Source organism: Salvelinus alpinus, chromosome 6, assembly GCF_045679555.1.
Source record: "Salvelinus alpinus chromosome 6, SLU_Salpinus.1, whole genome shotgun sequence".
In the NCBI taxonomy this organism is placed as follows: Eukaryota; Metazoa; Chordata; class Actinopteri; order Salmoniformes; family Salmonidae; genus Salvelinus; species Salvelinus alpinus.
This window is the reverse complement of record NC_092091.1, coordinates 32,565,246-32,583,063: the sequence shown is the minus strand read 5'-3', so window position 1 is coordinate 32,583,063 and position 17,818 is coordinate 32,565,246. Positions and strand designations below refer to the sequence as shown.

The following is a 17,818-nucleotide window of genomic DNA, read 5'->3' as shown; positions in this document are numbered from 1 at the left end:
TGCTGTAACTATAGTATCCTTAAATCGCATGGAAAAAAGTTAATCCGTTGTTCTGTAATTAACAATCTCTCTCCCTAATTTCTAAATCACGCCTGTAACGTCCGTAACTACAGTAGACTATGCATGCTTCGGAAGGAGGGGGAGGGGCCGCACACTGGCAAAGATTTTCAGCTGGTAGGCAGACAGACACTAGAATAAGTTTCTTTGCATGGGCGCTTTGTTGTGTTTTGCGTAGGACTGGAGAACAGTTCCCATGCTTTTAAAATAATGGTTCTGTTCCGGAACAGTATTCATGGGTTGCACCTCGGTCACTCGGTCGCGTCATTGCCATTGTTATCAAGGTTCTACAGATGCCGCAGCATATTGATATCCTACTGATGGTTAATGCTCAGTCTTCCTGAACGGGGGCTAATGACTGTTTCGTCAAAATTACACTATAGTGGCCTGGAAATACGTTGACTTTGCTAAAGTAGACAAATAATTTGTAGAAAACAACATTGGCATTATGATGTTGTCAAGTTTACTTTAGAGAAATGGCAATGTTGGCATGAGCCTGCAAAGTTGGTCAGAAGTAGCTAACAATGCTAACTTTAAGCTGGCTAAAATGTCGGTGCTCTCCCCTCAATCGTAGCTAGCTAGCTAAAGTTATGCTACATCTAAAGTCAATCTAGCGACATTACAATGATGACAAAAAATGTCCTACTAATTATTTGCCTCCTTTTGAAATGCCATCTGCACGGTAATGCACTTTAGACGAGATCGTCAACCCCACCTGTTAAGACTGCATAGGGTAGAATGCTCATCTGGGCATCTGTTCTAAAACGAACGTGCAAAACAATATTGTGATGAAACGTGCAGAACATGGATACATCACTTTCGTTCTCGGTTCTGGTTCTGTTCTTCGGAAAACATTTTTGTTCAGTTTTCGGTTCTGTTCCCTGAACCGGTTCCAACCCCTAGTATTAACCAAACTGTCAGGGGAATCACTGATGTGAATTACTCAATCTGTGTCTCTCTCTGTCAGAAATCGCTGCGCAGTCGGAGTCGAGCGAGATCCGACAGGACTGGAAACCTCCTTTTCTTAGTAATGAAGAGTTCACACAGCTGATGCTGGAGGTGAGAGTGGCAGTCAACACACTCAAAGTGCAGTAGTTTGCACATCCTTTCACTAAGTAGGATCTATACTGAACAAAAATATAAACGCAACAATTGTAAAGATTATATTGATTTACAGTTCATATAAGGAAATCAGTTCATTGAAATAAATCATTAGGCCCTAATCTATTGATTTCACATGACTGGGAATACAGATATGCATCCCTTAAAAAAGGTAGGGGCGTGGATCAGAAAACCAGTCAGTATCTGGTGTGACCACCATTTTCCTCATGCAGCATGACATCTCCTTCGCATAGAGTTAATCAGGCTGTTGATTGTGGCCTGTGGAATGTTGTCCCACTCCTCTTCAATGGCGGTGCGAAGTTACTGGATATTGGCGGGAACTGGAACACGCTGTCGTACACGTCGATCTAGATCATCCCACACACGCTCAATGGGTGACATATCTGGCGAGAATGCAGGCCATGGAAGAACTGGGACATTTTCAGCTTCCAGGAATTGTGTACAGATCCTTGTGACATGGGGCTGTGCATTATCATGCTGAAACATGAGGTGATGGCGGCAGATGAATGGCACAACAATGGGCCTCCAGAATCTCGTCACGGTATCTCTGTGCATTCAAATTGCCATTGATAAAATGCAATTGTGTTTGTTGTCCCTAGCTCATGCCTGTCCTTACCATAACCCCACCTCCACCATGGGGCACTCACACATTGTTGACATCAGCAAACCACTCGCCCACACGACACCATACACATGGTCTGCGGTTGTGAGGCCGGTTGGATGTACTGCCAAATTCTCTAAAACAACGTTGGAGGCGGCTTATGGTAGAGATATGAACATTAAATTCTCTGGCAACTACTCTGGTGGACATTCCTGCAGTCAGCATGCCAATTGCTCGCTCCCTTAACTTGAAACATCTGTGGAATTGTGTGACAAAACTGTACATTTTTAAAGTGGCCTTTTATTGTTCCCAGTACAAGGTGCACCTGTGTAATGATCATGCTGTTTAATCAGCTACCTTGATATGCCACACCTGTCAGGTGGATGGATTATCTTGGCAAAGGAGATATGCTCACTAACAGGGATGTAAACAAATTTGTGCACCAAATTTGAGAGAAATAAGCTTTTTGTGCGTATGGAACATTTCTAGGATCTTTTATTTCAGCTCATGAAACATGGGACCAACAATACATGTTGCATTTTATATTTTTGTTCAGTGTACAAATAAAGTATGTCAGTCAAAAAGGATGTCAGTAGCAGTAGCAACATTCTGAACATGTTTTTGTTCATAGTTTACCGAAGAAGGTTGACAATGAAACGTCTGTGTGAATTTTTTCCCTTGTCTGCTGTGTAAGCAAGAGAAAAAAGTGTGTGGGTTAAAACAGGTCCACTGTATAGGTAAAAAAAAACTAAGGAATATTTGTATAAATGCTTGTATGCAAACCACCCTTCGTTTTTTGGACGTCATTGTTGATTGGTTTAACACACCAAGGACTATTCAAGTTTAAAGTTAACCGCAATGGTACCATTTTTTCTACATAGTTTACTTTGTAATACTGTAAATTGCAAGTAGATGGTGCTTTAACGACTGTTTTGTATCTGCTAGGCGTTAGACGGCTTCTTCCTAGCAATTATGACTGATGGGAACATAATCTATGTCTCAGAGAGTGTTACATCTTTACTGGAACATCTTCCTGTGAGTATTAATTCTGTCCATACACATTACTTAATGCCTATGTAAGGTTGTTGTTATGCATTACTAAAGGTTGACATGCGTGACGACGGTTGACATGCGTGACGACGGTTGACATGCGTGACGACGGTTGACATGCGTGACGACGGTTGACATGCGTGACGACGGTTGACATGCGTGACGACGGTTGACATGCGTGACGACGGTTGACATGCGTGACGACGGTTGACATGCGTGACGACGGTTGACATGCGTGACGACGGTTGACATACATGACTGAGGTTGACATCTGTGTGTGTGTTTCAGTCTGACCTGGTGGATCAGAACCTATTGAACTTCCTGCCCCTGGGGGAACATTCAGACGTGTATAAAGCCCTGTCGTCTCACATACTGGAGGGCGAGACGCTAACGCCTGAGTATCTCAAGAGTAAGTACTGGAGCTGTTTTAGTATTTTTTCAGTTTCAAGTTTTAATGTCACATGCACAAGTACAGTTAAATTCCTTTCTAGCAAACTCAAAACCCAACAATGCAATAATCAATAACAATGTAATACTAGAAAAAACACATGAGAAATATGAAGAACACAATGATTAAGTAAGTAAGCATACTATATACAGGGTCAGCTCCAATACCCTATTTACAATGTGTAGGGATACAGGCGTGATGGAGCTAGATACTGTATGTATAGGAGTAAGCAACAGGATATAAGATAAACAGAATAGCTGCAGCTTGTATGTGAGTGGGTGTGCGTGTGTGTAGAGTCAGTATAAATGTATGTGCATATCAGTGGCGGTCGGTGCCGTTTATGATGAGGGAGGATGAAGGAGTTCCCACATATCTTCAGCACTTATTGGCAGCTTTTCCTTCACTCTGCTGTCCAACTCATCCCAAACCATCTCAATTGGGTTGAGGTCAGGTGATTGTGGAGGCCAGGTCATCTGATGCAGCACTCCATCACTCTCCTTCTTGATCAAATAACTCTTACACAGCCTGGAGGTTTGTTTTGTGTCATTGTCCTGTCGAAAAACAAATGATAGTCCCACTAAGTGCAAACCAGATGGCATATTGTTGCTAAATGCTGTGGTAGCCATGCTGGTTAAGTGTGCCTTGAATTCTAAATAAATGACAGACTGTGTCACCAGAAAAAGCACCCCCACACCACACCACACCTCCTCCTCCATGCTTCACGGTTGGAACCACACATGCGGAGTTCATCCGTTCACCTACTCTGCGTCTCACAAAGACACAGCAGTTGGAACCTAAAATATAAAATTTTGACTCAGCAGACCAAAGGACATATTTCCACCGGTCTAATGTCCATTGCTCGTGTTTCTTGGCCCATGCAAGTCTCTTCTTCGTATTGGTGTCTTTTAGCAGTAGTTTATTTGCAGCAATTCGACCTGTGAATTAAAGTTTACAACGTAGGTGCATACAGGTCGAGATATTTTTAGGTGACAGACAGTAACACACGGACAGATAGTGACACATTCAATATCGCCTTGCACACTCTTGCTTGCATCTAGCTGATCTAGGGTGTAATTGTTAGTCCAACAGTTGCAAACGAGAGTTTCTATTGGACAAATTGAGGTATGTTTAACTCCTCTCATTCCGCTTGCTGCCATTTAAGAAATGTTTTTCAACTGAATCGGCAGAATGAATACACTCCTGATCACGTGTAAACACAGTTCACTTTAAGAGTAGCCACGTTGTTTTCCTTCTCGCATCCATGTGCTCTCCTCCTCTCACCTTTTCTCTTTGTTTGTGGACTTCAATGCACATCAGCTATCTGTTACTTGGCGAAAAAAATCTTTCCAAACCAGATCATAACCGCTACACACAGCCTACATCGTTGTCACCATATTAACTAAAGTAACGTCATAGTCAAGTTTCTTTGGCCACAGCATAAGCAGATCATTTGTTTCAGAGTTAGATGTACCCATGAGTTTATTTGTACTGTTTTATTGTATAATTCATTTGTTTTCAGCTAAAAACCAGTTAGAATTCTGTTGCCACATGCTCAGAGGGACGATTGACCCTAAAGCGCCTCCTGTGTACGAGTACGTCAAGTTCATCGGAAACTTCAAGGCCCTGAATAATGGTGAGTTTTCTTTTATATTGATATATGGGAAAATAGGCTTGGAATGTGTACACAAGTAGCTGCTCTGTATTTAGTTTGTGACCATAAATGCACTTAGTCACTGTTGCCTTTTGGTCTGTCCCAATCTTTATTTTCCCTTTCTCCCAAAGTGCCTAACTCAACTCGAAACGGCTTGGAAGGGGTGATCCAGCGTTCACTCCGGCCCGCTTTTGAGGACCGAGTCTGTTTCATAGCAACTGTGAGATTAGCTAAACCACAGTTTATTAAGGTAAGACACTTATACAGTATATCACAGACTGCATATTTAGGTAGCTAGGTAACCAGGTATGTCAAATGCTGTACTGTAAAGTTTCCTAAGTGACAGCCTTGTAAATGATTTCCTTTGTATAAGAAGTAAACATCTAGTTTTTCCTCACTCACCCACAGGAGATGTGCACTGTGGAAGAACCCAATGAAGAATTCACCTCCAGACACAGCTTAGAATGGAAGTTCCTCTTCTTGGACCACAGGTAATGTGTGCTGTCTATAGCCATGTCTGTGTGTTTACTTGCCTATGTCATGTTAGAGTGAGTTAGCCTCTAGCTGTTTGAAACTAGGCACACAGCAGTCAGAACACAGTCACAGTGAGAGTGTTTGGTTCAGCTCAAATCAAATTAGCTGGCTGCTGTGATCTCTCTGGGCCAGTCAGTCTCAACCCTTTTTGAGCAACAACACTAGAAAGAGTACTTAGTGTTTCACTGCCACTGAAAACCTTTATTATACTATCCTCTGTAGATACCAGGTCCAGAGGGTAGTGCATTGTTTTGTGTGTTTTTGATGTGTTATTATCACTACTTTATAGGGTGATAAACTGTATATTATTGTATTTGAATGGGTTGTGCTATCATTTAATGGCATTGTTACCTCCCCAGGGCTCCGCCCATAATAGGTTACCTGCCGTTTGAGGTTCTGGGCACATCTGGATATGACTACTACCACGTGGATGATCTGGAGTCACTGGCCAAATGCCACGAACACTGTAAGTACATTTCTGTCACATTTGTGTATTTCAAATCAAATTGTATTGGTCACATACACATATTTAGCAGGTGTTGTAGCGAAATGCTTGTGTTCCTAGCTCAAACAGTGCAGTTGTATCTAACAATTCACAACAATACACACAAATCTAAAAGTAAAAGAATGGAATTAACAAATATATAATTATTAGAATGAGCAATGACAGAGTGGCATTGACTCAAATACAGTAAAATAGAATACATTATATACATATGAGATTAGTAAAGCATCATGTAAACATGATTTAAACATTATTAAAGTGACTAGTGTTCCATTATTAAAGTGGGCAGTGATTCCATGTCTGTGTATATAGGGCAGCAGCCTCTAAGGTGCAGGGTTGTGTAACCGAGTGGAAACCAGCTAGTGATGGTTATTTAACAGTCTGATGGCCTTCAGATAGAAGCTTTTTTTCAGTCTCTTGGTCCCAGTTTTGATGTACCTGTACTGACCTCGCTTTCTTGATGATAGCGGGGTGAACAGGCAGTGGCTCACGTGGTTGTCCTTGATGATCTGTTTGGCCTTCCTGTGACATTGGGTGCTGTAGGTGTCCTGGAGGGCAGGTAGTTTGCCCCCGGTGACACGGTGGGAAGACTGCACCACCCTCTGGAGAGCCCTGCAATTGCAGGCGATGCAGTTGCCGTACCAGGCGGTGATATAGCACGACATATCTGTTAAAATGTGAATTCCTTCAGCATCCTGAGGTTGAAGAAGCGCTGTTGTGCCTTCTTCACCACAATGCATATGTGAGTGGACCATTGCAGATCGTCAGTGATGTGTACGCCGAGGAACTTGAAGCTTTCCACCTTCTCCAATGCGGTCCCGTCGATGTGGATAGGGGCGTGTTCCCTCTGCTGTTTCCTGAAGTCCACGATCAGCTCCTTTGTTTTGTTGACGTTGAGTGAGAGGTTATTTTCCTGGCACCACACTCCCAGGGCCCTCACCTCCATGTAGGCTGTCTCGTCATTGTTGGTAATCAGGCCTACTACTGTTGTGTCATCTGCAAACTTGATGATTGAGTTGGAGGCGTGCGTAGCCATGCAATCATGGGTGAACAGAGAGTACAGGAGGGGGCTGAGCACGCACCCTTATGGGGCCCCTGTGTTGAGGATCAGCAAAGTGGAGATGTTGTTTCCTACCTTCACCACCTGGGGGTGGCCCGTCAGGAAGTCCAGGACCCAGTTGCACAGGGCGGGTTCAGACCCAGGGCCTGAGCTTAAGGATGAGCTTGGAGGGTATTATGGTGTTGAATGCTGAGCTATTGTCAATGAACAGCATTCTTACATAGGTATTCCTCTTGTCCAGATGGGATAGGACAGTGTGCAGTGTGATGGCGATTGCATCGTCTGTGGATTTATTGGGGCAGTAAGCAAATTGAAGTGGGTCTAGGGTGTAAGGTAGAGGTAATATGATCCTTGACTAGTCTCTCAAAGCACTTCATGATGACAGAAGTGAGTTCTACGGGGCAATAGTAATTTAGTTCGGTTACCTTTGCTCTCTTGGGTACAGGAACAATGGTGGACATCTTGAAGCAATTGGGGACAGCAGACTGGGATAGGGAGAGATTGAATATGTCCGTAACACTCCATCCAGCTGGTCTACACATGCTCTGAGGACATGGCTAGGGATGCCGTCTGGGCCGGCAGCTTTGCGAGGGTTATCACGCTTAAATGACTTGCTCACATTGGCCACGGAGAAGGAGAGCCCACAGTCCTTGGTAGCGAGCCGCGTCGGTGGCACTGTGAACGGCGAACGTGTTTAGCTTGTCCGGAAGCAAGACGTCGGTGTCCGCGACGTGGCTGGTTTTCCTTTTGTAATCCGTGATTGTCTGTAGACCCTGCCACATACGTCTCGTGTCTGAGCCGTTGAATTGCGACTCCACTTTGTCTCTGTACTGACGTTTTGCCTGTTTGATTGCCTTATGGAAGGAATAACTACACTGTTTGTTTATATTCTGCCATATTCCCAGTCACCTTGCCATGGTTAAATGCGGTGGTTGGCGCTTTCAGTTTTGCGCGAATGCTGCCATCTATCCACGGTTTCTGGTTAGCGTAGGTTTTAATAGTCACAGTGGGTACACATTTTATGAGTGTGTTTGTGTTTTCCTGTCCCATGTCCACATCTGTGACATCAGTTCACTCCTCTCTCTCTCTTCTGCAGTAATGCAGTATGGGAAGGGGAAGTCGTGCTACTACAGGTTTCTCACCAAAGGGCAGCAGTGGATCTGGCTCCAGACTCATTACTACATCACCTACCACCAGTGGAACTCAAGGCCCGAGTTCATCGTCTGCACGCACACTGTCGTCAGGTATAAATCGGCCAATCACTAATAATGATATTCGTATGTATATTTCACAAGAAGTATGTCTGTCATACTATGGATAACCAGTAGTATTGCATTGTGTTATGATGTTCATAACCCTCTGTCTCTGTTGTGTTGCAGCTATGCTGAGGTAAGGGCTGAACAGCGCAGGGAGCTGGGGATTGTTGAGTCGCCGCCCCCAGAAATCTTTGCGGTAGATAAGGTGAGACATTTATGAGACTGACATGAGAGCTCGTCTCGCCGACTCCTGAGCATGAGAAATCAGAAATCAGTTTAGGGGATAAAGACGGGGCTGAGTTTGGTTAATGATGAGGGTGTTTTCCAAAAGCACATGGAGAAGCCAGCCAAGTAGAAAATAGCCAACCAGGCTCCCCCGGGCTGGGATGGGGGTGTTACAAGCTCTAGTTTGGTGGCCTCTGGTACATTTTAATGCTAGACTGTTTTTTCAACCAGCAACTATCAAGAAATAAGACTGATTAAAAAAAATTATGTGTATATATATATATATACCATTTTTTTTATATATATATATATTTTTTTAAATATATATTTATATACATTTTTTATATATATACATTTTTATATATATATTTTTAAATATATATATATATATATGCAGTTGTGAGGGTATTAGGGGCCAAGCCAAATTCCTTCAGCATCCTGAGGTTTGTGTGTGTGTGTGTGTGTATACATACATACAGTCGTGGCCAAAAGATTTGAGAATGACACAAATATGAATTTTAACAAAGTTTGCTGCCTCAGTGTCTTTAGATATTTTTGTCAGATCTTACTATGGAATACTGAAGTATAATTACAAGCATTTCATTAGTGTCAAAGGCTTTTATTGACAATTACATGAAGTTGATGCAAGGAGTCAATATTTGCAGTGTTGACCCTTCTTTTTCAAGACCTCTGCAATCCACCCTAGCATGCTGTCAATTAACTTCTGGGCCACAGCCTGACTGATGGCAGCCCATTCTTGCATAATCAATGCTTGGAGTTTGTCAGAATTTGTGGGGTTTTGTTTGTCCACCCGCCTCTTGAGGATTGACCACAAGTTCTCAATGGGATTAAGGTCTGGGGAGTTTCATGCTGGAAAAGGCATTGTTCGTCACCAAACTGTTTCTGGATGGTTGGGAGAAGTTGCTCTCGGAGGATGTGTTGGTACCATTCTTTATTCATGGCTGTGTTCTTAGGCAAAATTGTGAGTGAGCCCACTCCCTTGGCTGAGAAGCAACCCCACACATGACTGGTCTCAGGATGCTTTACTGTTGGCATGACACAGGACTGATGGTAGCGCTCACCTTGTCTTCTCCGGACAAGCTTTTTTCCGGATGCCCCAAACAATCGGAAAGGGGATTCATCAGAGAAAATGTCTTTACCCCAGTCCTCAGCAGTCCAATCCCTATCCCTTTTGCAGAATATCAGTCTGTCCCTGATGTTTTTCCTGGAGAGAAGTGGCTTCTTTGCTGCCCTTCTTGACACCAGGCCATCCTCCAAAAGTCTTCGCCTCACTGTGCGTGCAGATGCACTCACACCTGCCTGCTGCCATTCCTGAGCAAGCTCTGTACTGGTGGTGCCCCGATCCCGCAGCTGAATAAACTTTAGGAGACGTCCTGCCGTTTGCAGGACTTTCTTGGGCGCGCTGAAGCCTTCTTCACAACAATTGAACCGCTCTCCTTGAAGTTCTTGATGATCTGATAAATGGTTGATTTCGGTGCAATCTTACTGGCAGCAATATCCTTGCCTGTGAAGCCCTTTTTGTGCAAAGCAATGATGACGACACGTGTTTCCTTGCAGGTAACCATGTTTGACAGAGGAAGAACAATGATTCCAAGCACCACCCTCCTTTTGAAGCTTCCAGTCTGTTATTCAAATTCAATCAGCATGACAGAGTGATCTCCAGCCTTGGCCTCGTCAACACTCACACCTGTGTTAACGAGAGAATCACTGACATGATGTCAGCTGGTCCTTTTGTGGCAGGGCTGACATGCAGTGGAAATGTTTTTGGGGGATTCAGTTCATTTGCATGGCGAAGAGGGACTTTGCAATTAATTGCAATTCATTTGATCACTCTTCATAACATTCTGGAGTATATGCAAATTGCCATCATACAAACTGAGGCAGCAGACTTTGTGAAAATTAATATTTGTGTCATTCTCAAAACTTTTGGCCACGACTGTACATACATACATACATACATACATACATACATACATACATACATACATACAGTTGAAGTCGGAAGTTTACATACACTTAGGTTGGAGTCATTAAAACTCGTTTTTCAACCACTCCACAAATATCTTGTTAACAAACTATAGTTTTGGCAAGTCGGTTACAGACAGATTATTTCGCTTATAGTTCACTGTATCACAATTTCAGTGGGTCAGAAGTTTACATACACTAAGTTGTGCCTTTAAACAGCTTGGAAAATTCCAGAAAATTGTCATGGCTTTAGAAACTTCTTATAGACTAATTGACATAATTTGAGTCAATTGGAGGTGTACCTGTGGATGTATTTCAAGGCCTACCTTCAAACTCAGTGCCTCTTTGTTTGACATTATGGAAAAATCAAAAGAAAAAATAATAATTTGTAGACCTCCAGAAGTCTGGTTTATCCTTGGGAGCAATTTCCAAACGCCTGAAGGTACCACGTTCATCTGTACAAACAATGATACGCAAGTATAAACACCATGGGACCACGCAGCCGTCATACCGCTCAGGAAGGAGACGAGTTCTGTCTCCTAGAGATGAAGGTACTTTGGTGCGAAAAGTGCAAATCAATCCCAGAACAACAGCAAAGGACCTTGTGAAGATGCTGGAGGAAACAGGTACCAAAGTATCTATATCCACCGTAAAACGAGTCCTATTTCGTCATAACCTGAAAGCCGCTCAGCAAGGAAGAAGCCACTGCTCCAAAACCGATATAAAAAAAGCCAGACTACGGATTGCAACTGCACATGGGGACAAAGATTGTACTTTTTGGAGAAATGTCCTCTAGTCTGATGAAACAAAAATAGAACTGTTTGGCCATAATGACCATCGCTATGTTTGGAGGAAAAAGGGGGAGGCTTGCAAGCCGAAGAACACCATCCCAACCGTGAAGAACGGGGGTGGCAGCATTATGTTGCAGTGGTGATTTGCTGCAAGAGAGACTGGTGTACTTCACAAAATAGATGGCATCATGAGGGAGGAAAATTATGTGGATATTTTGAAGCAACATCTCAAGACATCAGTCAAGAAGTTAATGCTTGGTCGCAAATGGGTCTTCCAAATGGACAATGACCCCAAGCATACTTCCAAAGTTGTGGCAAAATGGCTTAACCTCTCTTGGGTATGTGGGACGTTAGCGTCCCACCTCTTCAACAGCCAGTGAAACTGCTGGGCGCCAAATTCAAATACAGAAATACTCATTATAAAAATTCAGAAAACAAAACATATTTTACATAGGTTTAAAGATGAACGTCTTGTGAATCCAACCACGGTGTCAGATTTTAAAAAATGCTTTAAGGCGAAAGCATACTTTACGATTATTTGAGAACATAGCTCACTAGACAATTCATTACAAACAGTAACCAGCCAAGTAGAACAGAGTCAGAGTCAGGAATAGAGATAAAATGAATCCCTTACCTTTGATGATATTCATATGGTTGCACTCAGCAGACATTAATTTACTCAATAAATGTTTCTTTTGTTCGATAAAGTCTCTTTATATACAAAAACCTCCGTTTTGTTCGTGCGTTTTCTTCAGTAATCCACAGGCTCAAACGCAGTTAAAACAGGAAGACAAAAAAATCCAAATTGTATCCATAAAGTTCATAGAAACATGTCAAACGATGGTTATATTCAATCCTCAGGTTGTTTTTAGCCTAAATAATCGATAATATTTCAACCGGACAATGATGTCGTCAATTTAAAAGGTAAACAATAATTGCTCTCTCTCTGTCGAGCGCATGAAAAAGCTCTGCGACACTTTAGCGTCCAGTCATTCCGAATGCTCTTATTCCCTCATTTTTCAGAATACGAGCCTGAAACTATTTCTAAAGACTGTTGACATCTAGTGGAAGGCATAGCAACTGCAGTTTGAGTCCTAAGTCAATGGATACTGTAATGGCATTGAATAGAAAACTAAAAAACAAAAAAATACTTCCTGAATGGTTTTTGCCTGCCAAATCAGTTCTGTTATACTCACAGACACTATTTTAACAGTTTGGGAAACTTTATATCATATCTTCTGGGCCCGAGAAGCAGGCAGTTTAAATTGGGCATGCATTTCATCCAAAATTCCGAATGCTGCCCCCTACCCTAGTGAAGTTAAGGACAACAAAGTCAAGGTATTGGAGTGGCCATCACAAAGCCCTGACCTCAATACTATAGAACATTTTTGGGCAGAACTGAAAAAGCTTGTGCGAGCAAGGAGGCCTACAAACCTGACTCAGTTACACCAGCTCTGTCAGGAGGAATGGGCCAAATTTCTTATTGTGGGAAGCTTGTGAAAGACTACCTGAAACTTTTGACCCAAGTTAAACAATTTAAAGGTAATGCTGCCAAATACTAATTGAGTGTATGTAAACGTCTGACCCACTGGGAATGTGATGAAAGAAATGAAAGCTGAAATAAATAATTCTCTCTGCTATTATTCTGACATTTCACATTCTTAAAATAAAGTGGTGATCCTAACTGACCTAAGACATGGAATTTATACTAGGATGAAATGTCAGGAATTTTGAAAAACTGAGTTTAAATGTATTTGGCTAAGGTGTATGTAAACTTCCGACTTCAACTGTACACACACACACACACACACACACACACACACACACACACACACACACACACACACACACACACACACACACACACACACACACACACACACACACACACACACACAGTACCAATCAAAAGTTTGGACACACTTAATCATTTCATTCAAGTATTTTTTAATTTTTAAAAACTATTTTCTACATTGTGGAATAATGTTGAAGACATATAAACTCTGAAATAACACATATGGAATCATGCAATAACCAAAAAAGTATACAAATCTAAATATATTTTATTAACTCAGCAAAAAAAGAAACGTCCCTTTTTCAGGACTCTGTCTTTCAAAGATAATTTGTAAAAATACAAATAACTTCACAGATCTTCATTGTAAACGGTTTAAACACTGTTTCCCATGCTTGTTCAATGAACCATAAACAATTAATGAACATGCACCTGTGGAACGGTTGTTAAGACACTAACAGCTTACAGACGATAGGCAATTAAGGTCACAGTTATGAAAACTGAGGACACTAAAAGAGGCCTTTCTACTGACTCTGAAAAACACCAAAAGAAAGATGCCCAGGGTCCCTGCTCATCTTCGTGAACGTGCCTTAGGCATGCTGCAAGGAGGCATGAGGACTGCAAATGTGGCCAGAGCAATACATTGCAATGTCCGTACTGTGAGACACCTAAGACAGCACTAAAGGGAGACAGGACGGACAGCTGATCGTCCTCGCAGTGGCAGACCACGTGTAACAACACCTGCACAGGATCGGTACATCCGAACATCACACCTGCGGGACAGTTACAGGATGGCAACAATAACTGCCTGAGTTACACCAGGAACGCACAATCTCTCCATCAGTGCTCAGACTGTCCGCAATAGGCTGAGAGAGGCTGGACTGAGGGCTTGTAGGCCTGTTGTAAGGCAGGTCCTCACCAGACATCACCGGCAACAACGTCGCCTATGGGCACAAATCCACCGTCGCTTAACCAGACAGGACTGGCAAAAAGTGCTCTTCACTGACGAGTCGCGGTTTTGTCTCACCAGGGGTGATGGTCGAATTCGCGTTTATCGTCGAAGGAATGAGCGTTACACCGAGGCCTGTACTCTGGAGCAGGATCTATTTGGAGGTGGAGGGTCCATCATGGTCTGGGGCGGTATGTCACAGCATCATCGGACTGAGCTTGTTGTCATTGCAGGCAATCTCAACGCTATGCGTTACAGGGAAGACATGCTCCTCTGTCATGTGGTACCCTTCCTGCAGGCTCATCCTGACATGACCCTCCAGCATGACAATGCCACCAGCCATACTGCTCGTTCTGTGCGGGATTTCCTGCAAGACAGGAATGTCAGTGTTCTGCCATGGCCAGCGAAGAGCCCGGATCTCAATCCCATTGATTATGTCTGGGACCTGTTGGATCGGAGGGTGAGGGCCATTCCCCCCAGAAATATCCGGGAACTTGCAGGTGCCTTGGTGGAAGAGTGGGGTAACATCTCACAGCAAGAACTGGCAAATCTGGTGCAGTCCGTGAGGAGGAGATGCACTGCAGTACTTAATGCAGCTGGTGGCCACACCAGATACTGACTGTTACTTTTGATTTTGCCCCCCCTTTGTTCAGGGACACATGCTATTGATGATGTTGTTGCTGTTTTTGTTGTGAAAATATGGACAGGGCCATGTTCTGCGAAGTTGGCCAAAAATCGAGTGTCCCAAAAGTAATTTATCTGGCCCGGACATGGTTTGGTTCTTAAATGCATTGGCCTAAAGGTTGCCATGCGTTCTCTCTATATTCAGCTGTTAATTGCCTATATTTGGTATTATGATATGTATTAAAAAGCTGTGTCATATAATTTAGCAATGCAAGTCATTACTCTATTCTTTAGAATTGCATTGCATTCATTTGTTTCTAAACTATGTCATTTTGAGAAGATTTGAAAATAGGACGCTATCCCTTTAAGACAAACGTTCCAAAAGAGAGATCAAAATGGCTACAGTAGGCTAGCAAGATGAATGCTAGTGTCTTTTTGTAGCTTTATTTTTGCATACTGTCAACGCTAGCCAGCATATTGCTAGAATGTTCACTATTGAAGGTTTACTTTTGTAAATCACTTTCCCTAAAATAAATAAGCTCAGCGAGTAGATTGATTGGCACTTCATTTTGCTCTGGACAGCTCGAGTGTGCTGTATGAAGGCATCAACTCCTACTGCTGGAGAGGTTGTGACCAATGATTTATATATTCACTAGATGACTATTAGGGGGCGCTGTGTTGAATCCAGCGTGCCTCCATCTTGGCACTACCCCACTGTTGTAGCTATGGAAATGCATTTATTCAAAACATTCGTTTTTGCCAAATGTATTATTTATTACAGACACCGTAATGCATACCTTTAAATTATATTATGTGAGCTAAACGTGCAAATGGAAAAACTATAAAAACATTTTGTTTTCACCTATCGAACTGTGTTAGATCAGTGATTACCTCATGAGAGGAAGGAAGGATGTATTTCCAAAGTCTCCTAACAAGGTTTGGGAGTTGTAGTAGTGAGTCTGACTGTTCTCTCTCTGCTCTCTCCATCTCAGGACTCTGGTTCTGAGTCTCAACACCAGCTCAACACCTCCAGCCTGAAGGAGGCCCTGGAGCGATTTGACCGCAGCCGCACGCCCTCCACCTCCTCACGCAGCTCCCGCAAGTCCTCGTCCCACATCGCCGTCTCCAATCCAGCCTGTAAGCACTGACCACATGACATCACTACATCCATCTTGTCTATGGTCACATCCTTTCTGAGAGCTACTTTGATCCTAAGAGTAAGTTGTTTGTTTTTTCCTCCTCAGCACCTAAGCTAAAGACAGACAGGGGTACACCAGGATGCCAGTCCGTCTCTGCTATTGAGATGACATCACAGCGAAGGTCGTCCGTCAGCAGTCAGGTCAGTGTGGACTTTCTTCAGCTTGCAGTCACCGCATCTCTATTTTTGATAGTAATCTGGTTCATAATGTAGTTCCTGTGTTTGTCTCCAACAGCAATCAATGAGCTCCCAGCACACCCAGAATACAGGGCAGAACATGGCCCCGTCCATTGTTTCACAACAACAACAACATCATCAACAGCAACAGCAGAGGCAGCAGCAACCACAACCACAACGGCAACAGCAGCAACCACCACCACAACAGCAGCAACCACCACCACAACAGCAGCAACCACAACAGCAGCAACCACCACCACAACAGCAGCAACCACCACCACAACAGCAGCAACCACCACCACAAGAGCAGCAACCACAACAGCAGCAACCACCACCACAACAGCAGCAACCACCACCACAACAGCAGCAACCACCACCACAAGAGCAGCAACCGCCACAACAGCAGCAGCTGCAGATCCAGCCTAGTGTCCAGGTGAGAGATCTCCGGCAGGACTGTAATTTGACAGTGTCAGTGACAGAAATGTTCAATTATAATGAGCCATCCACAAACGTCCCTTATTTTTCATCTTTGCTAGCCCATGGTACAGTTCTCCACCCAGCTGGATGCCATGCAGCACCTGAAGGATCAGCTGGAGCAGAGGACCAGGAGGATTGAGGCCAACATCCAGAGGCAGCAGCAAGAGCTCAGGCAGATCCAGGAGGAGCTCCAGAAGGTGCAGGGCCAGGGCCTACAGGTTAGCACTGCCCCCTGCTGTCTGTCTCGGGAACAGCACTATAAGGGGCCCATATACTAACCATGGCCCTCTTATGTAGAGCTGGGAAAGGGTTTACTGACTGAATGTTTGAGTACTTGAACCAAAATGTCTGCTTACATTTGTGTGGATGCATGCATGTGTCATTATGCCTGTGTTTTTCTATGTAAGAAGAGTCTTACTATGTGGTATTTTCTCTGGTGCAGATGTTCCTCCAACAGGGTGCAGGTGGGCTGAGCCTGAGCTCTGTGCAGCTGGCCCAGGGGACCACCATGCAGCCAGTTGGCGCTCTCAACATGCAGGGCCAGGTGGTGTCTGCAGGCAACCTGCAGGGCAGTACTCAGCAGCAGCATACGGTTCAACGGCAACCTCAGCAGCAGGCCCAGCCTCAACAACAGAACCTGCTACAAGACACCAGCTCTGTCCTCTCACCATCTTCTGTGAGGTCGACTCACTCTCTGCCGCCCCAGCAGAGTGCCCTGCCGGCCTCCCTCTACAACACCATGATGATCTCTCAGCCCAACCAGGCCAATGTGGTCCAGATAGCCAACAGCCTGGCCCAGAACAGCAGCAACAACACTGCTACTGTGGCAACCTTTGCCCAGGACCGCTCGGGACAGATCAGGTACATGATGCCATCAACAGGGTTTGTTCTCCTCTCACTCAGCATGCTCCTCACTCACCAGCTGATTGTTGCTGAGAGCTATAATGATTATCCAAGGGATTTGCATACATTTTTTGTGTGTGGTTCTTATGTTGCTCATTTATTGCCACCCTCTCTCCCTCATCTCTCTCAGGTTCCCAGCTGGCTCTCAGTTGCTGACTAAGCTGGTGACTGGTCCGATGGCGTGTGGAGCGGTCATGGTCCCTACGACCATGTTCATGGGCCAGGTGGTGACAGCGTTCGCTCCTCAGCAGGGCCAGACTCAGACAATCAGCATCGCCCAGCAGCAGCCTCAGCAGCAGGAGCAGCAGACGCAGGCGCAGTCTCAGGCCTTAGCCACACAGCATGGACAGGCCCAGCAACAAACCCAGTTCCTCCAGGTGAGGTGACCAATAGAGAGCACTGTCTGTAGAGG

The 17,818-nt window shown here is 44.0% G+C and overlaps 1 protein-coding gene across 2 annotated transcripts in view; it reads left to right on the top strand.

Moving 5' to 3' along the window:
* Positions 1–17,818, top strand: part of LOC139578599 (circadian locomoter output cycles protein kaput-like) — a 71,567-nt gene that overhangs the window by 46,929 nt on the left and 6,820 nt on the right. For both annotated transcript variants that reach the window (XM_071406427.1, XM_071406428.1), the window contains 15 exons: positions 1,025–1,116; positions 2,726–2,815; positions 3,119–3,239; positions 4,798–4,911; positions 5,061–5,179; positions 5,338–5,420; positions 5,823–5,929; positions 8,125–8,272; positions 8,408–8,489; positions 15,644–15,788; positions 15,896–15,990; positions 16,085–16,459; positions 16,563–16,721; positions 16,946–17,364; positions 17,537–17,783. In XM_071406427.1, the coding sequence (XP_071262528.1) occupies positions 1,025–1,116; positions 2,726–2,815; positions 3,119–3,239; positions 4,798–4,911; positions 5,061–5,179; positions 5,338–5,420; positions 5,823–5,929; positions 8,125–8,272; positions 8,408–8,489; positions 15,644–15,788; positions 15,896–15,990; positions 16,085–16,459; positions 16,563–16,721; positions 16,946–17,364; positions 17,537–17,783 (2,396 nt within the window). The remainder of the gene's footprint in view (positions 1–1,024; positions 1,117–2,725; positions 2,816–3,118; positions 3,240–4,797; positions 4,912–5,060; positions 5,180–5,337; positions 5,421–5,822; positions 5,930–8,124; positions 8,273–8,407; positions 8,490–15,643; positions 15,789–15,895; positions 15,991–16,084; positions 16,460–16,562; positions 16,722–16,945; positions 17,365–17,536; positions 17,784–17,818) is intronic.